Raw genomic sequence first — 23,212 nt, 5'->3', positions numbered from 1 at the left:
GAGCAGGCTATATGTGCTGAATGGTCTTTGTCTAATTCTTGTATACTCTTATGACTGGGAGAGTAGTAATGGTAAATAAAGGGAAATTGTTTTCATTTGCTGGAAGTCCAGTAACCAAAAGATTTAATGTAATTTACAAGGAAAGAAAGTATTGTATTTACGTGGTGGTTGTCACAGTCACAGGATGACCCAAAGCACATTACAGCAAATAGGGTACTTTTATGAAGTGCAGTTTACATTGTAATGCAGCAGCCATTTGATGCACACAATAAGATCTCGCATTCAGCAATGATTTGGTTGAGGGTTAAACATTGGCGATGGACATCTCCCTACCCATCTTTGAAATGGCTCCATAAGCCCTTTATGCCAATTTAAGTGGGCATACAAGACCTCAATCTAATATTGATCTGAAAGATGGTTCTTCTACCAATGCAGCACTCACTCAGTGATGCCCAAATGCTGAAGTGAGGTTTGAACCTATCCGTTCACCCAACTCAGGGGCAAGAAAGCCAGCACTGAGCCACAGTCGACACACAGCAGGGGTAATGAGGATTATTTTTATATCACCATCTGTAATGTACTCCCTGCAGTGTTGGAGGATTCATTGGTAACTCTGTCTTACCTCAGTATCAAAATACCAAGCGCTGCGAAAAGCATAGTGAATGGCTATTGATTTGACTCTTTGAACTGAATTTGACATTCTTTACTCAAAAGTGCTTTAAATTCTGTGCAACAGAACCTGTGTAAGAGTTTTATTTGGAGCCCGTTATATCTAGGAACTCTGAAATGCCTTATTCAGAGTCTGCATTTCTGCAGCAACTTGTATGACACAGTGTTTTTGCAGTTCATTCTAGGTCCGTCATGACCCATCCATCTTCATTCTCAGTTTGCTGGTTGTGATTACTGAGTTTTTACTTGTCCAAGTATTTGTCATGGAGGAACTATTCTTCCCAATCAAACACAGTACACTAGTGACAGAGAGAAAGACTTGTAAATTCTTTCCAAAACCATATGTTATGTTTGCTTGAAGTTTGCTGAAAAGGGAGACACATGTCTCATACTTACCTAGACAAATACAGGACTGCCAAATAATATGGAAGTTATTATGGCAGTAATGTAGTTAACTTAGTGTTGCAATGTATGCCAGGGATCATGTTACAGAGCTCCAGTAACAGATAATGGTAGTGCATTGTGATAGGTTAGTTAAATCACTGGGAGATGGGCTAATGCTGAAGATGATAGCGTTGTAATCTGACAGGTTAAGTGTGATGAAGGGAACTAGTGTGGCAGGCAATGATTAGTTTAGAACGATAAAGCAAGCCAGTATGATTGGCTATGCTAATGTTATTTGATAAGCATCGGACCAATAAATTGTATAAACTGGAGGAGAACAAATAAATTGTGGGGAGCCAGGAACGCCATTTTGCTGGGTCTCACAGCTTTGATTTTGCAAGATTAAAGTTTAACTTCATGAAGGATTTTCTGCGTCTACTAACAATTCTTTTATAGAACATTGAGTGATTCTTCCACAACAATAACAATCAAGAACAGTCCCTCGGTTCCCATAGCTTTCTACAAGGAAACACCTCAGCCAATCAGAATGGTCTTGCCAACCAATCCACACTCCTTTTTGCCTGTCTCTTAAATTGTTAAAAATGACACAACACCATAGAGATGTAGGCACAGAAACAACCCTTCAGTCCAACTTGTCCAGGTTATAATCCAACAGGTTTATTTGAAATTTGATCATAGCTACACCCAGCCAATCAAACAGTCTCGCCACCAACCCATCTCTCATCTCCTGTGTTGAAGAAGTGTGTGACAACAAATAAAAGACCACAGTATGATTCTTTTCCTTTTGGATTTGATCGCTGAAGAGTCTTCTCAATTAATTTCTGGAGATGACGGGACAATCCTGGAGAGTTGGCAAGTCTACTAATTCTTTGGGGACAGGCATCAAATTCTGGCCAATATGACACGCCTCCATAAACGAATATTAGATCAGATGATGAAATGCTTGGTCAAGGATGTAGGATTTCAGGAGTCAAATTAAGGCATTTAAGAGAGCGTTAGAGAGGCAGAGTGATATAGGGAGGAGTTCCATTGTTTGGAGTCGAGGCCCAGCTGCCAATAATGGTACATTTATAGTTAGGTATTCAGGAGGCTAGAATTAGAGGAGTACATTTATCACAGACAGCATTGGAGCTGAGGAGATTTCAGACTTAGGCAAGGCTCTGAAAACAAGGATGATAATTTTGAAATGAAACATTGCAGAGAAAGAGGTCAGCGAACTCAGAGTGGATAGGGGAATGGGACACAATATATGTTGATACAGGGGCAACAGAGGTTTAGATGACACCAGGATTATGAAAGGCAAAATATAGGAGACCAACCAAGAAGATGAGGGGACCATTGCAAAATAATCTCAGGGAATGACAGTTACTCTAGACTGATTTTTAAATGGGAATGCATTGCAAAAGTGACTATCTGAGGTTGTGTTAATGTTTCAAGGTCCAGTGCCCCTTCTTCAGAACTACGCCGAATTTCTGAAGAAGGGTCACTGGACCTATATGTTAACTCTGCTTTCTCTCCACAGATGCTGCCAGACCTGCTGAGTTTTTTCAGCAATTTCTGCTTATGTTTTTGATTTCCAGTATCTGCATTTCTTTGGTTTTTTTTTGAGAAGTAATAGTATCAGGCATAAATCAACATTCTTGTTCTTAATAATGCTCTGGTTTGATTTGGCATTATTTGTTTTTAAATTTGCGTAATGCACATTTACCTTTCCTAATACAGAAACAGCTTGATATGTTTTTATGGCAGAGGGTATCACAGTAAGACATTTACATAATTGCTGCTTCGCATTTTTTTTAAACTGAAATGGGACATTAATATAATTACACCCATTAATTACCAAAGGTTTATACCTGAATTCAAAAAGAATTTAGCTGTGGTTCACCTGACTTTTGAATCAAGGGTCACAAAATTGACAAGCATTTCTACTTGTTCTGCAGATGAAATTTCATGGCTCTTGTTGCATTTTGTAGGTGGTATGCATTTATGTTTTGCTTTACACTTGTTTTCGGAAGAAATTAAGTAACTGCCTGGCGGTGTGCCAAACCAATTACCCTCCCTATGTAGATGACAAGAGTTTAATCGTGAAATTAAAGTCTTTTAAAATTCTGCCTGTTTCATAAACTAAGCTTTGATATGATGTGTAGGTGCCGGTATTAGACTGTGGTGGACAAAGTCAGAAGTCACATGACACCAGGTGATAGTCCAACAGGTTTATTTGAAATCACAAGCTTTCCGAGTGCTGCCCCTTCATCAGATGAAGCACCTATTGACTTCTGGTGCTGTCTGACTTTAAGCTTTGATTATTTTCATCCCATGGACCTTTTTGCTGGTATATGCAAGGTTAGCTTTGAGTTTGCAAAATTACTATGACCAGCAAATAACAGAGAACCTTACAAGAAGATCTGAGATTTTCATTGTGTGGTTGGTAGGTATTAGAAGACTTTAGCAGTTGCATCTTTGCCTCCTCACAGTGCAGTTTCCAACACAAAGCACCCCATAATGTGAGGAATGGAGTCACTTAGCTCAGTTGTTTAAAGCATGATGCAGGGTGATGTGTGTTCAATTCCTGTACCCAGTTGTGGTAGTTCACAAAGGCATAGCTTCTAAGTATACCCCATACTCACAGAGTGGTGCCCCACCAGCCACACGTTGTCATAAATAGGAGCTTGTACCTGAGAGGGCCAACAGACATCTCCTGACAAGCTCAGTTCATCAGGATGTAAAGGACAGTTCCTGGGAAGAGCCAACCAGTTGTCATTAAGTTGTATATTTACTCATATGTTGAGACTGATGCTTTACAAGGAGTTATCGTGAATTTCAGATATAGTGTAACTTGCCTCTAAATAATATCTAATGGACCTAATACAGGTTATCAAGATTGTTCTGTTTAAAGACTTTTTCGGGGCATCCTTAACCATATTATACCAATACCTTAATGCAAAGAAGAATGTTTAGTGTATCTATCTCTTTATCCCAGTTGCTTTAGATGTTTGTCTAAGGATTCACTTAGTCTCACCACTGCAATGTTGGCAAAGCTAATGTGCAAAAGTGCAATACATTTAACCATGTAACATGTCTCTCTGTAATGGAGAGAGATACCTATGACCCTTTCTGAATTATAGCTAATTGCCCGCCAGCACACAAATATCAACCTATGATTTATAGCTCAATTGGTCAATAATGAGACTCTTAATCTAAAGAGTGTCATGACAAACTCTGCAGTACAAGAGAAGACTGCATATGATTTCATTCTGTTTTCTGGCTCAAAGCATTCACTGACTGGGAAACGGAATACTCGAAATAAGAACATTTTTTTGGAGTGCAAATTCAATTGCCTGCATTAGAGATCCACTGTGTCACCCCTGGTACTCTGAATCCAGAAGTTGTGAGTTCAAACCCCATTCCAGATGTATCAATACCAAGCCCAGGCTGATAATTGCAGTGCGTAGCTCACGAAATGCAGCTCAGTTGGAGATGCTGTCTTTCAGATGCAATGATGAACCAAAGCCCTGTCTTTCCCCACAGGTGAAATACTGGATGGGTGCTGTAATGAAAAACTGCAGGTGGGCTCTCCTAAATGTCCTGACCAATTCTTTTATTCCTCAGCCAGTAGCAATATAACAGGCCATACAGGCATTATCTCACATTCAATAATAGGAACTTGTTCTGCGCAAGCCAACTAACTTCATAACCTGTGATAAAACTTCCAAAGTACATCACTGGCTAAAAGTCATTTGGCATCCTGAGTAGGAAAAACACTATATGAATGCAAGTATTGTAGTGTAAAGGTATGTGATTTACATATATTTTAATATTATTTATTTTGGATTTTTGAGTTTGGAAGCAGTGGCATATTCATTTATTGTGTACCAGATTCTCATCTGGGGAATCAATGACGTTGTTAAATTAGGGCCTATCGATCAGAAAGACAAGGAAATTCTCTCTGCTGTGAGTCCTGTATCATTGAATCCCTACAGTATGGAAACAGCCCCTTTGGCCCAACAAGTCCACACCGAACTTCTAAAGAATAACCCACCCATACCCCAAGCACAAAGTTAACCACCAACAAGGACCATGTGACCAATTAGACTGAGTTTAATGTCGATGAATTGGCTCTCACCAATCAGCTAGAGATTCAGCAGGAGCCTTTTGCTATGAATGCCCACCATATTAAATGCCAACTAGGGAACCTTCCCCAGAATCAGTACTTGGAGGCAGATGTTCCTCCCACTGAGCACTGCCGGCCAATCAGAGGCTCGGTGCTCTTTGTGGCATTTCTCCCTCCCACCGCCCATCCACTCCCAGGATGATCGAGTGAGCCAGGCACAGGTAAGTGATGGCAGGACAGTGTGGCTGTGAGACAGTGGAAACAGGTTAGCTGGCAGCAAGGGCAGGATCTGGATCTCAGTTGGCATCTTCTCCTTTCCCAATGCCAGGTTCCTTGATTAAAAATGAATGTGCATGAAGTACAACTGTTAGCGGATGGCACTCTGTCAGATGACATTTGCTTCCCATTTTCGGGCCATTTTTAGCATATTGCACCTATAGGTCTTAGTGAGTTTTGAGAAGATTTGTAGCTCAAGTTGAGGTTCTGGATGTAGGTTTGCTCGCTGAGCTGGAAGGTTCATTTCCAGACATTTCGTCACCCTACTAGGTAGCTTCGCCCGGAGGCCCACTGAAGATATTACCTAGTAGTGTGACAAAACATCTGGAAATGAACCTTCCAGTGCAATGAGCAAACCTACATCCTAAACATGAATGTCTTTGATTGAGGATGCTACCCCCTTGTATGATGCATGTACTTTACAACCACCGCGACCGTGATTTGATGGTACAACTACATATTGAGGTCACTAGTGACCATTAACTGTCTACTTCAGAACCTTATTTGGTATTACAACAGGAAGCCCATACACAAGGCTCTCTGCCCCAATCAAATACCACAAGCAACCAAACACACCATGGGGAAGGGCGTTAAATTCCATCCGTGTGTCTGTGCCAAGTCAAAAAGAGTTATCTCGCCTCATTCCTTTTTTAGTTCTTGGTCAGTAACTCTGTTGGTTACTTCAACTCCACATCCAAGTGCATTTTAAATGTGAGAATGGCTACCTCACCTATCATTTCTGGCGCTGACTTCCAGACACCCCAGCATCCTCAGAGTGAGAAACATTCCTCCTCAACTACTTTTCCCAATTACTCTAAATCTACATCCCCTGGTTATTGATTTCTTTGCAATGTGAACCAGTTCCTTCCTATTTACTCTAACTAATCCCTCATAGTTTACACATCTCAATTAAATTTTTCTTCAAAGCAAACAACCCCTGTTCATCAAACCTTTTCTCATCACTAACATTCTCTGTTTTTGACAGCATTTGTTATGTTCTTTAATGAATTGTAGAAGTACTAACCATATGACGAGATTTGGCGAAATAATATGTTGGTTCTGATCTGCTACTGGTTTAGGTTTTTTTCCCTTCAATGGGATATTTATACCTCACGAGATAATGCTGTGTGAGCTACCATAACATAAGAACTAGATATGAACATTGCAGTACAGAAATATATATACATATAATTTGCTACAGCCATAGACACTTCCATATTGAACTAGTCTTAAGCTATTCAGTTACAAACAGGGACTTGATTCTATTTGCATGTTATGCTTCACATAGCCCCAGTTAAGATGGAGTCTTAAATGTTTCTACTCTCGGGTTACGTGCTATGATACAATGTCGATATCATGAGTATGTGTCATAAAGGTATATTGTATAATAGCTGAGATACATGATACAGCAGGTTCTTTATTTAAAGATTATAAGTGTAAGCCAAAAAGCTAATTCGATACATTTGACATTTGCATCCACTGCTGTTTTAATCAATCGACAGTCATAGGACTATAGTGTTACATCCTGTCCAGAGGCATATAATGATTGACAACAGTTTAAGACATCCTGTTTTAAAGGTACATTTACAACATACAACAGCAACATGCTCATAAATCTCAACATACAACAGCAACATGCCCATAAACCTCCTCTGTGCCCTGTCCAGTGCATTCACATCCTTCTTTCACAGTCAAGCCAGAACAGTACATGGTAACAATAATATTACAACACATACAGTTGCCAACTCTGGTCGGTCACAACCCTAGAGGTTTCTTCACGTGACCTCCAACTATTCTTGCCATTCATCACCCAGCATGTCCACCATCATGCTAAGCCCCTCCCTACACCAATTGGAAAGAAAGCTGGTGCCTTCATTATCCAATGGGATGATTCGTTACTGTAATTCAAATTGCCATTCCCTTCACCCGTTCCTTCAGATTGTTTTTGTAACTAATATACAGAGTTCTTCAAATAATTTAGAAGATTTTTCTTTTTGTTGGCCCTGCCTCCCTCTGAAAATTAAATCCTAATTCCTGGAGAAGCCAGTGCAGTTATGGAATGATTGGTAATGTGAACGGAGATTGGTTCATAACAATTACTTTGGACTTTATCTTGGCTGATACAAGAGAATTGGTTGTGGGTTCTCAATATTTTCCTGAAAGATAGATTCAGAGAATCATGGAATCATAGAGGTCTATAACACAGAAAAAGGCCCTTCATCTCTGTGCTAGACAGAAACAACCACCTAATTATCCTAATCCTATTTTTCAGCGGTTGGCCCATACATTTAGCATCGCAAATGTACATTTAAATCTTTCTTAAATGAGGGTTTCTGCCTATCTCTTCCTTACATATTCCCGCCACCCTCTGGGTGAAAAGGTTTTTCCTCACATGTCCTCTAAACCTCCTGCCCTTTACCCTAAATCTATATTCCTTGGTCATTGATTCCTCATCAAGGGGAAAATGTTCTTCCAGTCTATCCTTCCTATGCCACTTGTCATTATATGCATCTCCATCTTGTCCCCTCTGGTCTAGCAGTGGAGCCAGGGAATCTTGGTTGCAGTAGGCCCAGAGCAGGTTTCCCCAACATTGGCGTGGTAGCAGCCACAGTGGCAGTAGCATGGTGTGCCCCAGAGTGGGGATTCCTCATGTCTTCGAGGTAGGAGCAGAGCTGAAGAGTCCTGGTTGTGGGGTAGGTGTGGGTTCGGTATGGAAACTGGCACAAGTAGTGATATCAGCAAGGTGGGCCCAGCGGTGAAGAGATGCTGCCTGACTCCTACAATGGTGGGTCTGGCACAGGCAGCAGTGAGGCAGTGACGAGGGGTGACTGTCCAGGTGTCATTGGTCAGCCAGCTCAGGACTCTCAGTTACAGCTTTTAGCCTTTTAATTCGTAACCTATTTGAAATGGCACCAGTTTGTGGTGACTGGTGAAGCTTTTCACTGTATTTTACAGCATTATTCACTGTCAAGTGCAAGTGACAATACATCATTTCCTCAATCTCCTCAGCTCTATGGAAAACAATCCCAGTCTACCCAATCTATCTTCATTACTGAAACTCTCCAGCCAGGTGGCTCAGTGGTTAGCACCTCTGCCTCACAGCGCCAAGGACCCAGGTTTGATTTCACCCTCAGGCGACTGTGTGGAGTTTGCATATTCTCCCCTTGTCTGCGTGGGCTTTCTCCCACATCCAAAGATATGCAGGTTATGTGGATTGGCCATACTAAATTGTCCAAAGTGTCCAAGGGGTGTACAGGCTAGGAGATTTAGCAGGTTGATGGCGATAGGGAGAGTCTGGATGGGATGCTCTTCAGAGGGTTGGTGTGGACTCGATCAGCTGATTGGCCTGCTTCCAAGCTGTAGAGAATAGATGATAACATCCTGGTAATCTGCTCTGCACCCTCTCCATTGCAAACACACCCCTCCCCGAATGTGGATTTCAGAACTGCACACAATACATCAGTTGTGACATAATCAACATCTTATACAGCTCCAGCATAACCTGCCTAACCAACACTTTGTACACTTCCAGCATAACCTCCCTGCCATAAAACTTTTAAACGCTAAGCCTCATTCAATGTTCAATCTAACCAGTTCAGTATCAGCTGGCTTTACAGTTTCCTGGTAATGTACTTCAGGTACACGTACATATCCACCTTGCTGAACAAGAAATGTGCCAGACACATGTGGCCACACGTGCATTATTCTGTTATTTTAATTTACGTTCCTCCTAAATAAAACCTATAGAATGCTTGATGCACAGGAAGTAATGACATGGAGCCAAATGGTGTCAGAAATATCCGATGCTAGATTTAACCAATGTCTCTGCCTATTGATTTTACCTTCTGTGTTCATTCTTATTACCTTGCATTTCATTCAGTTTTTTTAAATACATGTACAGCCTTCAAGAAAACATGTGTTTTGGTCATTCTTATGCATGAGAGGCAGGATTGATTGTACTTGGGGAGGTTTCCAAATTCTGCTTCATGTGTCAAGACTGCCCCTGTGTGGGAACCATTTGAATTGCTGCCAGGGAATTTGTGAGCTTGCTGTGAACTGTACAGGATTAGAGAACCAATGCTACAGCCCCTACAAGCTTCAGAAAATACTAACAATCACATATTTTACACCTACATAGGCACTCAAACATATAGATGTACAGATTCACTGACAAACATATGCAGTGTATGGAATCTTTGGATAACCTTAAAGTGGCAAAAGGTTTAGAGGAGATCATGGGATCATAAAATCCCTACAGTGCAATAAGAGTCTTTTCAGCCCATCAAGTTCACACCAATCCTCTGAAGAGTAGTCCACGCAGAACTGGCCCCCTACCCTATCCCTGTAAGCCCCCCCCCCCCCCCCATTTCCCATGGCCAATTCACCTAACCTACACATCTTTGGACTGTGGGTGAAAACCTGAGCACCCAGAGCAAACCCACACAGACACAGGGAGAATGTGCAAACTCCACACAGACAGTTGCCCGAGGCTGGAATTGAATCCAGGTCCCTGGTGCTTTGAGGCAGCAGTGTTAACCACTGAGCAAACACATTTCTGTCCAGATGATAGCAGGAATCTGGAACTCCCAGCCTGCAAGATGGTAGGGGAAGAAACCCTCACTGCATTTAAAAAATATGTAGATGTGCACTTGTGATGCAAAGGCAAAGTGCTGGAAAATGGGATAAAAATGAATTCCGTGGATATTTATGACCAACATCATGGGCTGAAGAGCCTTTCTCTGTGCTGTAAATCTCTGCCATCTTTATGCCTCTCCGCCTGCTGCTTTTTGGAAATCTTAGACATAACATGTATTTACAATGTTTCTCCCTCTTCCTTAACTCAAGGATTTTGGAACTTCTGCAACATGGAGACCTCGACATTTTGAAGCACAAGTGGTGGCCAAAGTCAGCGCAGTGTGACATCTACTCCTCATCCCGAGCGCAACAGAAAGGCAGTGCTTTCGATCTGGCCAGCTTTGCTGGGGTCTTCTGCATCCTGGCTGCTGGCATCATCTTGGCCTGCCTCATAGCCATCGTGGAAAACTGGTGGAACAGGAGGAAAGGATCCCGTGTCCCCTCCAAAGAGGTAACATTCTGCAGCCATCAGCACACGCCACCTCAGTGATAAAGTGACAGCTTTAAAGCTGTCTCACCCCCACGTGAGATGTTCCCTGCTAACCATCTGAGGATTTACTTTGTACACGCTAAAATAAAATCCAAAAAAAACACGTGGCTTCAAATACCCAGTGCAGAAGCTGTCAGCTTACAAAATAAGCAAGGCAAAAAAAAAAACTGCATTTGTGTAGCAACTACAAGAGAGTAAACATCTCGAGATGCTTCACAGGCATGATATGGAAAACGTTTGGACGCAGGGTCACTTGAGGTGATAGAGTATTGTGAGGGAAAGAGTTAGGCTTCTTAAATGAGGAACTAGAGGTAGAAATGCAGAGGGATTCAGGAATGGAGTTACAGCAGTTAAGACCCAGTCAGCTGAAGGAATTACCACCAGCAGTAAGCAATTCAAATTAGCACCTTCAAGAGGCCAGTATGGAAAGAGCACATAGATATCAGAAGGTTCTGAAGTGGTGGCGTTGCAGAGCTGAGGACTACCATGGAGACACAAAAAGATGAGAATTTAAAGGTTGAGGTTCAGATGAAAAGAGAGTGAAGATGTCCCTAAATTATATTAATGTAACAACTTAAACTTGAAGACTGAGCAGAAATTGCTCAAACATTAAGCAGTAATAATTGTCTGGTAGTACCCAACTTTGAATATTGCTGACAAAAAAACACATTTTGACAAAGCTTTAGGTCTTGCCCTCTTGAGGACAATTTGCAAGAAGTACGAAAGTAAAAGCAAACAACATTTATACTGCTTGGTTGGCAAGTAGAAATAGATGCATTGTGATGAGATGCATGTAGACCATGTGTTCCAATGACTGACAGACCATATTGAACAAGTCCCATTGCTCATTCTCAGTTGACAGCATTCCTGTCTGCTGAACCAGCTCCTGCTTTCTAAGCCTCAGAAAAGTATATCTACTATTGGATGGTGATTCTGCTATTAGACATGATTTGTTAAATAATCCAAACTGGGCTAAGAGTTACACTAAAAATCAACCAGGCTCACAGTGCAAAACATCTGTGTGAGCTAGAAGCTGCATAAATTAGCACACATGGCCTTGTTTTGTGCAGACAGAGGAAATTTGTCCATACATTGCACTTGTTCCATGAAAAAGAGGGTCATGGAGACAGCCAATCTCTGTTGCATCCCCAGGTCAATGCCCTGACCAATCAGAATCTGTCTGGTCTTAGAATGAAGATTGGCAGTTAACTGTTCTTGCTGCATCTCCACATCAATTGATTGCCCAGCAAACTGATATTCTCTTCTCATTCTGTATAATTTAGTGTTCCTTTTTTCTAGTTTGTTTTGTGTGTCTGAGTCCTGCTGAGTGCAAACCAAAAGCTTTGAACTCCTGTCTCCTTTCAGCAATGTTTAAATCTCTAGCTATCCTTGAGAAGGTGATAGTGAGCTACCTTGTTGAACCACCAATGTCTATGCAGTGTAGGTACATCTACAATGCTATTCTATTATTTACAATTCCACTTATCATCAACGAATCATGCGCAGTGCCGCATGCATACTCTGCTTTGTGTTCAGGCCAATCTTTTGGGAGATACTATTAATGATCTACTGAAAATCTTCATTCCACGACTGGCTCTGTTGAATATTGAGAGTTGCTTTTCATTGTCAAATGAATCAATTTCTGGAGGTGCCCAAAGCCTTAAGTGACAAGACTGTGAGAATGAGTGCTGAAACCTAATTGAATCAAGTTTGAACAAAGAGTTTGCATGAGCAAATTATACATCTGCATGCCAGCACACAACCCCAGAGATTTATGTTCCTCATTCAATTAAAACTACAGTTTTAGACCTTATGGTTCATGAGCAGATCAATGTGTCCTCACTGCTGGATTCAACTTAAAATTGTAACTGGGATCAACAAGTAGTCTTGTCATCCACTAAACCCCAATTCAGCAAGCCTCACTATTTGGAAAGGCTTTGTTGTGAAAGGTAATTGTCCTGAAAGGGTTAACGTTGGAGACTGCATTAAACTCCACCCCATTTAAGAAAATGCCTTTTTCCACAGATTTCCTGGTCGTGTTAGTATCAATGTTTACTTCATTAATGTAACCTGTAGCTAATTGCTGTCATGCAATAAACTACATCTTGTTAAGACAAAAGCATCTTCTTGTTAAGACTCACCATTGATTGCTCCTCTTCCACTGTAAAGTAAATAGGCCTTTGGATCCAATCAATGAAAGAGGATTGTGACAGTATCCTTCTAAACACGAGTACTACAGGGTTTATTGCAATGGACAAAAATGTCCACTTATTTCAGATACAAGGTTGCCTTCAGTGTGCAAATTACTGGAATTGGAATTACTAAACTGGGAATGGTTAGCATATGAGGCATGCAGGCTCTGACTATTCCGAAGGTTAAAAAGACTCATCCATAGGGAATTTTGAAATTACTCCTATAGGATACGAGGAAGAAGACTTGATTTATGTAACGTCTTTCATAAACTCAGGTCCTCCCAAAGCCTTTTACATTCAATGAAGTAAAGCGACAAAAATGCTACTAGTGTTGTAGTAGGGAACTACCACAGCCAATTTGCACACAGTAAGCTTCCACAAACAATAATGTGACATTATCTGAGTAATCTGTTTTTAATGATATCTGTTGATGGATAAGTAATGATCTGGGCATTGGGTATAATTCCCTGGTCTTTCTCAAATAGAGCCATGGGATACTATAGATCTAGCTGAGAAGGTGAACAAAATCTTAGTTTGATGATTCAGCCCAAAGTCAGAATCTCCAACAGTGAAGCATCACTGGAGTAACAGACTTGAGGTCGCAAGGCTTTAGCACCTACCAATGAATTGACTGCAGCCAGATCTTTTCTCTCTGTTATATCAATAATCTGATGATGTATTGTCAAGAGTAGGAGTACGTTCACAGTCTGCTTAAACAAGAATTCTCAGAAGAGAATGAAAATCAAATTGTGGACATGGTTTCAGACATTCAATAGCACAAATTAAACAGTGTCCACATTAATCCTTGGTGTTGTGGTCCTGTTCGCCGAGCTGGGAATTTGTGTTGCAGACGTTTCGTCCTCTGTCTAGGTGACATCCTCAGTGCTTGGAAGCCTCCTGTGAAGCTTCTGTGATGTTTCCTCCGGCATTTATAGTGGTTTGTCTCTACCGCTTCCGGTTGTCAGTTCCAGCTGTCCGTTGCAGTGGTCGGTATATTGGGTCCAGGTCGATGTGCTTATTGATTGAATCTGTGGGTGAGTGCCATGCCTCTAGGAATTCCCTGGCTGTTCTCTGTTTGGCTTGTCCTATAATAGTAGTGTTGTCCCAGTTGCAAAAGAAGTTGCATCAAGACACTGTTCAAAAGGGCCACAACACACTGCAGCACACCAGAACTGCAAAAAAGAGGAAGAAGAACACCTATACAATGTACTCGCCAAAAACGGATACCCCCGCAATTTCATCAACAGAATGCCTAAGGGAAAGACAATGGAATGAGGACATGCTGCAACCCAAAGGACTAGCCACACTACCATACATCAGGAGGATTTCCAAACTGACAGCCAGACTACTGCGATCACTAGGACTCATAACAGCACACAAACCAACAGCCACTCTCAGACAACAACTCACCAGAACGAAGGACCCGATACCCAGCATGAGCAAAACCAATGTAGTGTACAAATTCCCATGCAAGGACTACATAGGACAAACAGGAAGACAGCTAATGATCCACATCCATGAACACCAACTAGCCACGAAACGACACGACCAGCTATCCTTAGTAGCCACACACACAGATGACAAGCAACATGAGTTCGACTGGGACAATACTACTATTATAGGACAAGCCAAACAGAGAACAGCCAGGGAATTCCTAGAAGCATGGCACTCACCCACAGATTCAATCAATAAGCACATCGACCTGGACCCAATATACCGACCACTGCAACGGACAGCTAGAACTGACAACCGGAAGTGGCAGAGACAAACCACTATAAATGCCGGAGGAAACATCACAGAAGCGTTTCACAGGAGGGTCCCAAGCACTGAGGATGTCCCCTAGACAGGGGAAGAAACGTCTGCAACACAAATTCCCAGCTCGGCGAACAGAACCACAACAACGAGCACCCGAGCTACAAATCTTCTCACAAACATTAATCCTTGGTATTGAACAGGCCAAATCAATAATGGAATTGAAGAAGATTAATTGTAATATCGCCCCATCCCTCTCTACATTTAGATTACAATTTCATTGCCATTAAAAACAGTCAGCTTTCTTACCCAGTAATTAAATTTGATCCACACGATGGTGAAGAAGTGGATGTACTGGGGCAAAGAGTTCAGAAGAATGAAAGGCAACCTCTCTGAAATATATAAGGTTCTTTAGGAGCTTGACAGGGTTGGTGCAGGGTGGGTTATTTCCCCTTGTGGGACAGTCTAAGACCAGATGGCCTAATCTTAGAATAAAGGACTGCACATTTGAGACAAAGATGAGAAAGGATTTCTTCTCTCAGAGGGTAGTGAATCAGTGAAGTTCTTCACCACAGAAGGCCATTGACATTGGGTCATTAGAGATATTCAATGCTAACACTTCATGAATGAATGACAAAAAAGATATGGAGTTCCAGGATTTGGCACGTTGAAGGAAAAACAAAAGTCAGGATGGTGTGTGGCTTAGAGGTGAATCAAGAGAAAAATGCTGAGAGGAGCAGAAGGAAGGAGAGGGGGATTGAAGAAACTAATTCATGCAGTGATCACTTGTCATAGTGAGTATTCAATGAGCAATATTCAACACATTTGGTATGGTTTGGTTCTTGTTTGCCCATTTCCTCTGTCTTCACCATTTAGTAACAAGCTCATCTCTTGCAATCAAAAAGCCATTGGCTCACATTGCACTCCAGCAGAAACCTGTGCAAATTAAGGAGTGCTGCACTGTCAAAACACCTTTCAGGTGAAATGCTAAATTGAAGCAGCTCAGATGCTCAATAGAAGATTGCACTGATCTCTCAAACAACGTCACGAAAACAGATGAATTCATAATTCACTTTGTCACTTATTATCCTGCAAGACCACAGTGGCACCCATATAAATGTAATCCATCACCTGAACGGTCAAGCAATTACAAATTTTGTTTCTTCACCAACATGGAAAAATATATTTAAATGCATCTTTAGTGAGAGTGCAGAGCAGACATAAGCAAATCCTCAGCCAATCTTAAACAAAACCCAAATTTCATTCAATGGTTTTTGACTTGCCAGGAAGAATAAGGGGGTGAATAAAAGGTAATGCTGTCTTGCTGGTAAATGTTTTGCATCACATACTAAGATCCATTTTGTCATCTGTTCAGGTGGCTCGACTGTAGCTCTATGGGTAACGTGCTGATCTCTGAGGTAGGAGGCTGTTGGTTTATATCAGAAATTTGAGCAGAAATTTAAACTCCAGTCCCCAGTGCAAAACTGAGGGTGTGCTGCATTGTCACAGGTGCTGTCTTGTGGTTGAGAAATTAGAACAATTCCCCAACTGCCCTCTCAGCTAGGCATAAATCCCAGGCAATATTTTCCCAAAGAAAAACATGAGAATTACCCCTGATGTTGTAGACAATATTTATGCCAAACCAACATCATAAAACAGATTATCTGATCATTAGCACATATCAGTTTACAGGAACTTACTCTGTGTAATTTGGCTGCTACATATCCTACATTACAACAATGAATGCACTAAAAGTACTTCATTGGCTGTGAAGTGCTTTGGGATGTCTAGAGGTTATGAAAGGCGTTATGTCAATGCATTTTGTTTTAATTAGGTACTCTTAATTTGGAACTGTGATAAGTCAACTTAATGAAATATCATGCACCAGTCTGTACTAAAATTAGATTTAACAAGGTTTAACAATAAGGTGTTAATATGCAAAATCATCCTGTTTTAAATCTAAATAGTAGAACATAAAGTATTATGGGACTGTAGAGTGATGACTGCATCCTGCAACTCAACATAGTTGATTAGCATATAATTTTCATATAATCAAATTGTTTTAATTGCATGTTTAACATATTCATTACAAATATGCATTCAAACATTAAACCAAATAATTGTCCGCAATATAAATTTACTTGTGAAAGGCTCCACTTTTGTTAACTTGACATGTATAACACCCTGTAAAATGGGATCAGACATCCTTTTTGACCCTTTCAAGCTGATGTAACCTCTACTAATACAATTAAATTGTGTGGATTAAGAAGTTTCAGATGACTGAAAGTAACCTCTAACGCTACTGATTCAGCAGGTAAGAGCTTGAGAAATCAAACTACTCACCTCTCACCAGGTAAATGTAGAAAACATAACATGACATACCTTCTCAGTGAAGTCAGCAAAGTGCTAATAGAGAACACTAATCCCATCCCTTTTTGTTTTCTTATTCTATGGGCTGGATGTCTAAAGAGAACATAGGTCAAGGATCGGGCTAGAGTATTTTCTTAGCAAGTTTTGAGAAGCTTTGTATTTTCTGTCCTACAATCCTTGCAACAGAGTGACAGGAGGTGGCCATTTAGCCGTTTGTGCTTGTTCTATCATACGGTGGCTCAGTGGTTAGAACTGCTGCCTCACAGGGGCCTGAGTTCAGTTCCAGGCTCACGCATCTGTCTGTGTGGAGTTTTGCACATTCTCCCCATGTCTGCATGGGTTTCTGCTGGGTGCTCTGGTTTCCTCTCACAGTCCAAAGATGTGCAGGTTAGTGGATTGGGAATGCTATATTGCTCATTGTGTGCAGGCTGGGAAGATTAGCCATGGGAAAATGGGGGTGGGGTGGGGGGAGGGAGGTTACAGGGCTGGGTTGGGATGGGTGGATGCTGTTTGGAGGGCCAGTGTGGACTTGATGGCCTGAATAGCCTGCTTCCACACTGTAGGGACTCTATGATTCATCAGCCTATGGCTAATCTGTTCCTCAACTCAATGTTTGCTTTGTTTGTTGGGATGTGTTTGTCACTGTCCAGGTGAGTGCTTGTTGACCAATCCTAATTGCCCTGTGAGGGCAGTGGTGAGCTGCATACCAAACTACTTTCCGTCCATCTCCTTTAATGTATCTTTAACAAGCAAAACTGATTGGTCTCGGTTTTGAAAATAGCAATTGATCCTTTACACACCCACATCCACAGCATTTTAGGGGATAGATTTTGAGCTTTCTCCTACCCTGTGGGTGGAAATATGCTCCTTGATTTCACTCCTGGCCTGTCGCATTTGAATTTTAAGAATTTGTCCCACCAGAGGGTTTAGCTTCTTCCTGTCAATCTTACTGAATCAGTTGATCATTTACAATTCTAATTTTGATCACCTTCACCATTTCAAGTCAAAGGGATACAAGTCAGTTTTATGAAACTAGCCTTCACAGATTAACTTTCACTGGGAAGTGGCAATTAAAATTAGAAATAGCCCAGAAATAATCATCTCCAACAAGACAGATTCTAACCACCCCCTTCCCCTCCACCTTGCTCCATTGACATTCATTGGCATCACCATCACTAAATCCCCCACAATGATCATTCCTGGCAGATACCATTGACTAAGAACTAAATACTGTGGCTACCAGAGCAGGTGAAAGGCTGGAAGTTCTGAATGAGTTATTCATTGAATTGAATTGAATGAGTTATTGTCACATGTATTTAAAAAAGAATACGGTGACCGTTGCCACTTACCAGCACCATTTTGAATTACTGGATATATTCAAAGATATTACGAAAGTACAGTTTATCTTTCTCTCCTCTTCTTGCTCTAATTCTTCAAATTCATCTCCTAAATCACCATGTGCAAGGCACAAGTCAGAAGTGAGATGAAAATGCTCTCCACTTTCCTTGATGAATGCAGTTCCAACACTCAATAAACTTTACACTGCCTCAGACACAGCAGCCCCATTTGATTGGCCCAGCTGCAACTTTATGTATTCACTCTGTCCACCACCAATGGCAGCAGTGAGTACCATGTACAAGATGCACTGCAGCAATTCGCCCAGGATCCTTTGATTTTACCTTTTAAATCTACAACCCCTGAAACCTAGATAGTGATGCTGTCACTGGACCTGTCATCCAGGATGTCAGCCTAATTCTCGAGGAACATAGGTTCAAATCCCATCTCAGCAGGTGGTGAAATCTAGATTTCCAATTGAGGTATTCAAGAGGGGTATTAGGAAATTGTTTGGCTGGAAATAGTGTGCAGAGGTGTGAGGAAAATGCAAGAGGTTGACACTAGGTAATAGAAACTCATCAGTCATGATGAGCCAGATGGTCTAATTCTGGACCATAGTAATTCTGTGAATTTAAGATGACTGTTAAAATCTACCCTCTCATCTGAATGTAATTGATATCTGGAAGAATGCAGGAGATTTATCCCTAGTGTCCTCACCAGGATTTATCACTCAAAAACATGACGATAACAAACGATCTGGTCATTATTGAGAATCTTGCCATGTAAAAAAGTGATTGTAGTGTTTTCTTGCACAAATTCTTTTAGCTCCTATAGGAGTCCTGACAGCATGCATGAATAAGATCAAAGATCATTTTATTATTGAAATCTTTATGGGATGTAAAGCAAGACATGGCAACGAAAATAGTTCCTAGCATCAACCCTCATTAGTTTGGCTGATTGATCTTTCTCTTTATTCATTCATGAGATGTGGACACACTTATTGATTAATGCATTCAAAGCTGTCCACAGAATTGCAACAAAGAACTGGGATATTGTGGAGTAGGGGTATACTATGTTTCAGCCACCTATTGCATCGAGCACCTTTAAAAAGTGCAGAGAAAAGAAACGTTTAATTCTAAATGCATCTGCCATGTCTCTCCAGCATTTGAAAGTTTTCTTTGTGTTCATTCATGGAATGTAGGCGTTGCTGAGTGGACCAGCAGTTATTGCCCAATGCTCATTGGAGAGGTTGGTGGTGAGCTGCTTTCTCGAACCGCTGTAGGCTTTGGGATATAGGTTTGCTCAGAGAGCTGTTAGGAAGGGATTTGCAGGACTTTGACCCAACAACAGTGAAGGTACGGCAATTGATTTCCAAAACAGGATAGTGAGTGGCCTGGAGGGAACTTGCTGGTGATGGTGCTCCCCTTGCATCTGCTTCCCTTGTCCTTCCAGATGGCAGAGGTTGTGAGTTTTAGCAGTCTTGTCGGAGGAGCCTTGGTGAGTTTTTGCAGCAGTTGGTGGACACTCTGATCTGTTGCTGCCAGCTCTGGTCTGAAAGGCAGCCAGCACAATGAGGGTTTGTGTGAATAGTAAGATCTCATGGAGATCCATCACTGCCTAATGTTCAGCAGCAATGCAACAAAGGATGCCAGTTCTCAGAACAGACGCACTCCACATACACTGGGTGGTACCGTTCTGCACTGTTTCTGACAAAAACGTTCCTCTAAAATCAAGCGTTACCTACGATTGAAAGTGGGCCTGAGCCGGAATTTGCAGGTTGGACTGCCTGCATTCTGGGCCAGCTGCCATGGTTTGACTCTCTCAACATCTTTTTCTGTTTCCTCCCTTTGACAGGAGGATAAGGAGATTGACCTGGAGCATCTCCACAGGCGAGTGAACAGCCTCTGTACGGATGACGACAGTCCCCACAAGCAGTTTTCCACCTCGTCCATAGACCTGACTCCCCTGGAGGTGGACACCATCCCTACGCGACAAGGTCTCGAGCAGATCAGTGACTTCAGGAACACTCACATCACCACGACCACCTTCATACCAGAGCAAATCCAGACTATAAGCCGCAGCCTGTCCGCCAAAGCCGCCTCGGGTTTTTCATTCGGGCCTATGCCTGACCATCGAACTGGGCCCTTCCGGAGCAGGGCACCAAACGGCGGCTTTTTCCGAAGTCCCATCAAAACCATGTCCTCTATCCCATATCAACCAACCCCCTCAGCTGCATACAGCCTCAACAATGACCCTGACCGGGGCACCTCCATATGAATGGCTCACCTTAAGGTTCTTTTATTCCAGTCGGGACTCAGTTTGTGAGACGATAGATTTCATGGTAGTTCTAACCTGGACGTAACTTTCTTTGTGTTTTTTTTAAGGAAAAGGGGGAAGGGCGGGGGTCAGGATCTTAGTTTCAGCTTTTTCTTTTAAATATAATCGCAACAACTCCAGCCTGTTTGCCGCAACCTAAGTTTATTTCTGCTGCATTGGACTTCAAGGCTTCTACTGCTGACCGTTTCACATGTTACTTCATGTTGGACCAAAGGCACAGTCCTGCTAGTAAAAGTAAAGAACATTCAGGCTGCAAGTTGAGGAATGCTATATATTATAAGGTCACGTATATATGAAGCCATCCGTGTGATTGTAGAAATATTTCTGGCATCATATTGCAAAACAAAAACTTAAATACGTTGTGGTCCCTGCATTTTTTTTTGCCGAAGAAGCTTTGGAGGTTGCATCCTCTGCAAAATATTTTCTAATGTACAGTCGAGATTAAATCTGCAGTAGTTCCTGCAAGACCAGTCCTGGCATATTCTGGCAATGATTGATTCCAAAGTGTTAGTCAGCAGGATATGAATACCTGAAGTTCACTTTTGTTAGATGAATGTATGTCCTTGCTGCTGAAAGAAATTGGACCTCTTGAGTTTATGGCCATTTTTAGGATGTTTGTAGATGATCAGTAACCAGTGTCCGTCATCTGGTTGAGGAAACCACCAAAATATAAAGTAATGATTCAGCATCTTAATTGCAGAGCCCGGTTAAATATTATAAGAAGTTGGATTTAAATTTTTAACAAATCATGATGATTATTGTGTTCAGGATGACAGCTAATAGAATGCCCAAAGATCTAGCAACAAAAACTGCAGCTGAAATTTTAACTAATTTGATTCCATTAAATATATAGTAATTGCAATTTAAACTTGAAACAATCATGCAATGCCAACAGCACAGGAAGTGCCAGCTGTTTGAAAGATCTATCCAGTTGATTCCATTGCCCTGCTATGTTGCCCTCTAGCTTGGCAATGTGTGTCTCCTTCTGGCATTGATCCAATTCCCTTTTGAATGTTCTTATTGAATGTGGCCTTAACTTTACTGACAATGAATAATTCAAACTGGAGAAATGTATTGTGAATTATCAACATTTGAACTGATCCAACAGAACTGCAGTCCCTAAAATAATTGAAGACTTTTGTGATCACATGGAATGATATACAGTTTTGCTGGATCTTTAAAAGCAACTAATTTCACTAAAAGGTAATGTATTTCTCACACAAAACTCTTCAACCAACCAATGAGGCCATAGTGTAGCTAGATATTCACTGAACAGACAGAAGAACTTCATGTATCACTCTCTAAATGCTAGTGAATTGGTGTAGATTAAAAGATTTCCACAACTTTTTAGGAAGATTTAACTGCTTCATGCTGACATTGGAAATAAGTACAACAACCCTCAAAAGCTATTCTCTTTCTCTGTCTCTCTCTTTCTCTCTCTTTCTAAGTTGCAGCTTTAAGCAGTTGGGTAGTTAGTCAAGCGGTAGTCAAATTGTAACTTTAACATATTTTGCAACAAAACAAGCTCCTTCATGGGAGACAATAAACGTGCAGAAGCAGATGACTGGAGATGTGGGCGCTACCATTCAGAACCTTTCACTATACTGTTAACTCTTAAGAAACTAAAACATTGGTGACAGATTCGTGGAAAGATTTCCTGATCTTTATTAAAAGAATATTTTTGTTAAAACAAAAAAAAATTGAAAATGTGGTAGGTAGAAAGCAGCTACTTTTTTCTGTGTTTGGTATCAACATTAGGTGTGATTTAACTCAGACACATTAATGAACTGAGAACAACGTATATATGGCTCATGGCTGTTTCCTCTGAATCCTCTTGTACGACACAAAATGGACTATCATATAGAAGTTATATATTTTGAAGCTAATTCTTCTCTTTTACCTGTTCTGAAGTAGCGTATGATTATAGTTAGGTTTCTAGTTTGTACAAATACAATGTCTACAGTGTCAGACAACACTCCATTTTTACAACAGGAGACAGTTTATAGAGACCAAGGGCAAGTTAGTAAAAGCATGCCCAACTTGTCTTAACCTTGTAACACTCAAGTTTCATATCAAAAGTCTCATTATTGATTTTTGTTTGGATGCAATATTATAGGGACAAGCCTGATTACAATAATTTACTGGGTTAGAATATAGTTAACCATAAACAATATTTATAGGCTTATTTTGATGTAAGTGTCGCATAAAAAGAACACTTTTTCGGGGTGGGAGGGAAATGGGGTGGGGGGGGATGTTGATGCTCCGTTGCAAGTGGCGAAGCTTTCTGTGTGTTATTTGTCTAATAAAAAAAAGTTTCTTTTTCTTGTCTGGTCTTTCATTCATTATTTTAAACCAATCAAAAATAGCTGAGCAGATCAAGGTCAATTACCTTCAGGATTTTCATGGAAGTAAATTGTAATTCATAAAGGTTAAGCACTTATGGTGCAATGGTAGTGTCCACACCTCAGGGCCAGGAGACCTGGGTTCAGGTCCCACCTACTCCAGAGATGTGTCATTACAGTTCTGAACAGGTTGATTAGGAAAATATAAAAGTGTACTTGTTGTTGTGTCACCATTGTCTTCCAAGCTGTTCTCTCATTAGAGAGAGAGAGAGAGAGAGGTCCGGTAGTGGTTTGACCT

The 23,212-nt window shown here is 41.2% G+C and overlaps 1 protein-coding gene across 2 annotated transcripts in view; it reads left to right on the top strand.

The window, feature by feature from the left end:
* The window catches only part of grid2 (glutamate receptor, ionotropic, delta 2), a 994,028-nt gene extending 971,248 nt beyond the window's left edge, over nucleotides 1-22,780 (top strand). For both annotated transcript variants that reach the window (XM_043674402.2, XM_043674401.2), the window contains 2 exons: nucleotides 10,307-10,547; nucleotides 20,090-22,780. In XM_043674402.2, the coding sequence (XP_043530337.1) occupies nucleotides 10,307-10,547; nucleotides 20,090-20,512 (664 nt within the window). In that variant the 3' untranslated portion in view covers nucleotides 20,513-22,780. The remainder of the gene's footprint in view (nucleotides 1-10,306; nucleotides 10,548-20,089) is intronic.
* The last annotated feature ends 432 nt before the right edge of the window (nucleotides 22,781-23,212 follow it).

The sequence above is a fragment of the Chiloscyllium plagiosum genome, unplaced genomic scaffold (genome assembly GCF_037043375.1).
Source record: "Chiloscyllium plagiosum isolate Xiang-an unplaced genomic scaffold, Cpla_swu_hap1 HiC_scaffold_36, whole genome shotgun sequence".
Taxonomy (NCBI): Eukaryota; Metazoa; Chordata; class Chondrichthyes; order Orectolobiformes; family Hemiscylliidae; genus Chiloscyllium; species Chiloscyllium plagiosum.
Note: the sequence above shows the minus strand (reverse complement) of the source record. Positions and strands in the feature narration are given on the sequence as shown.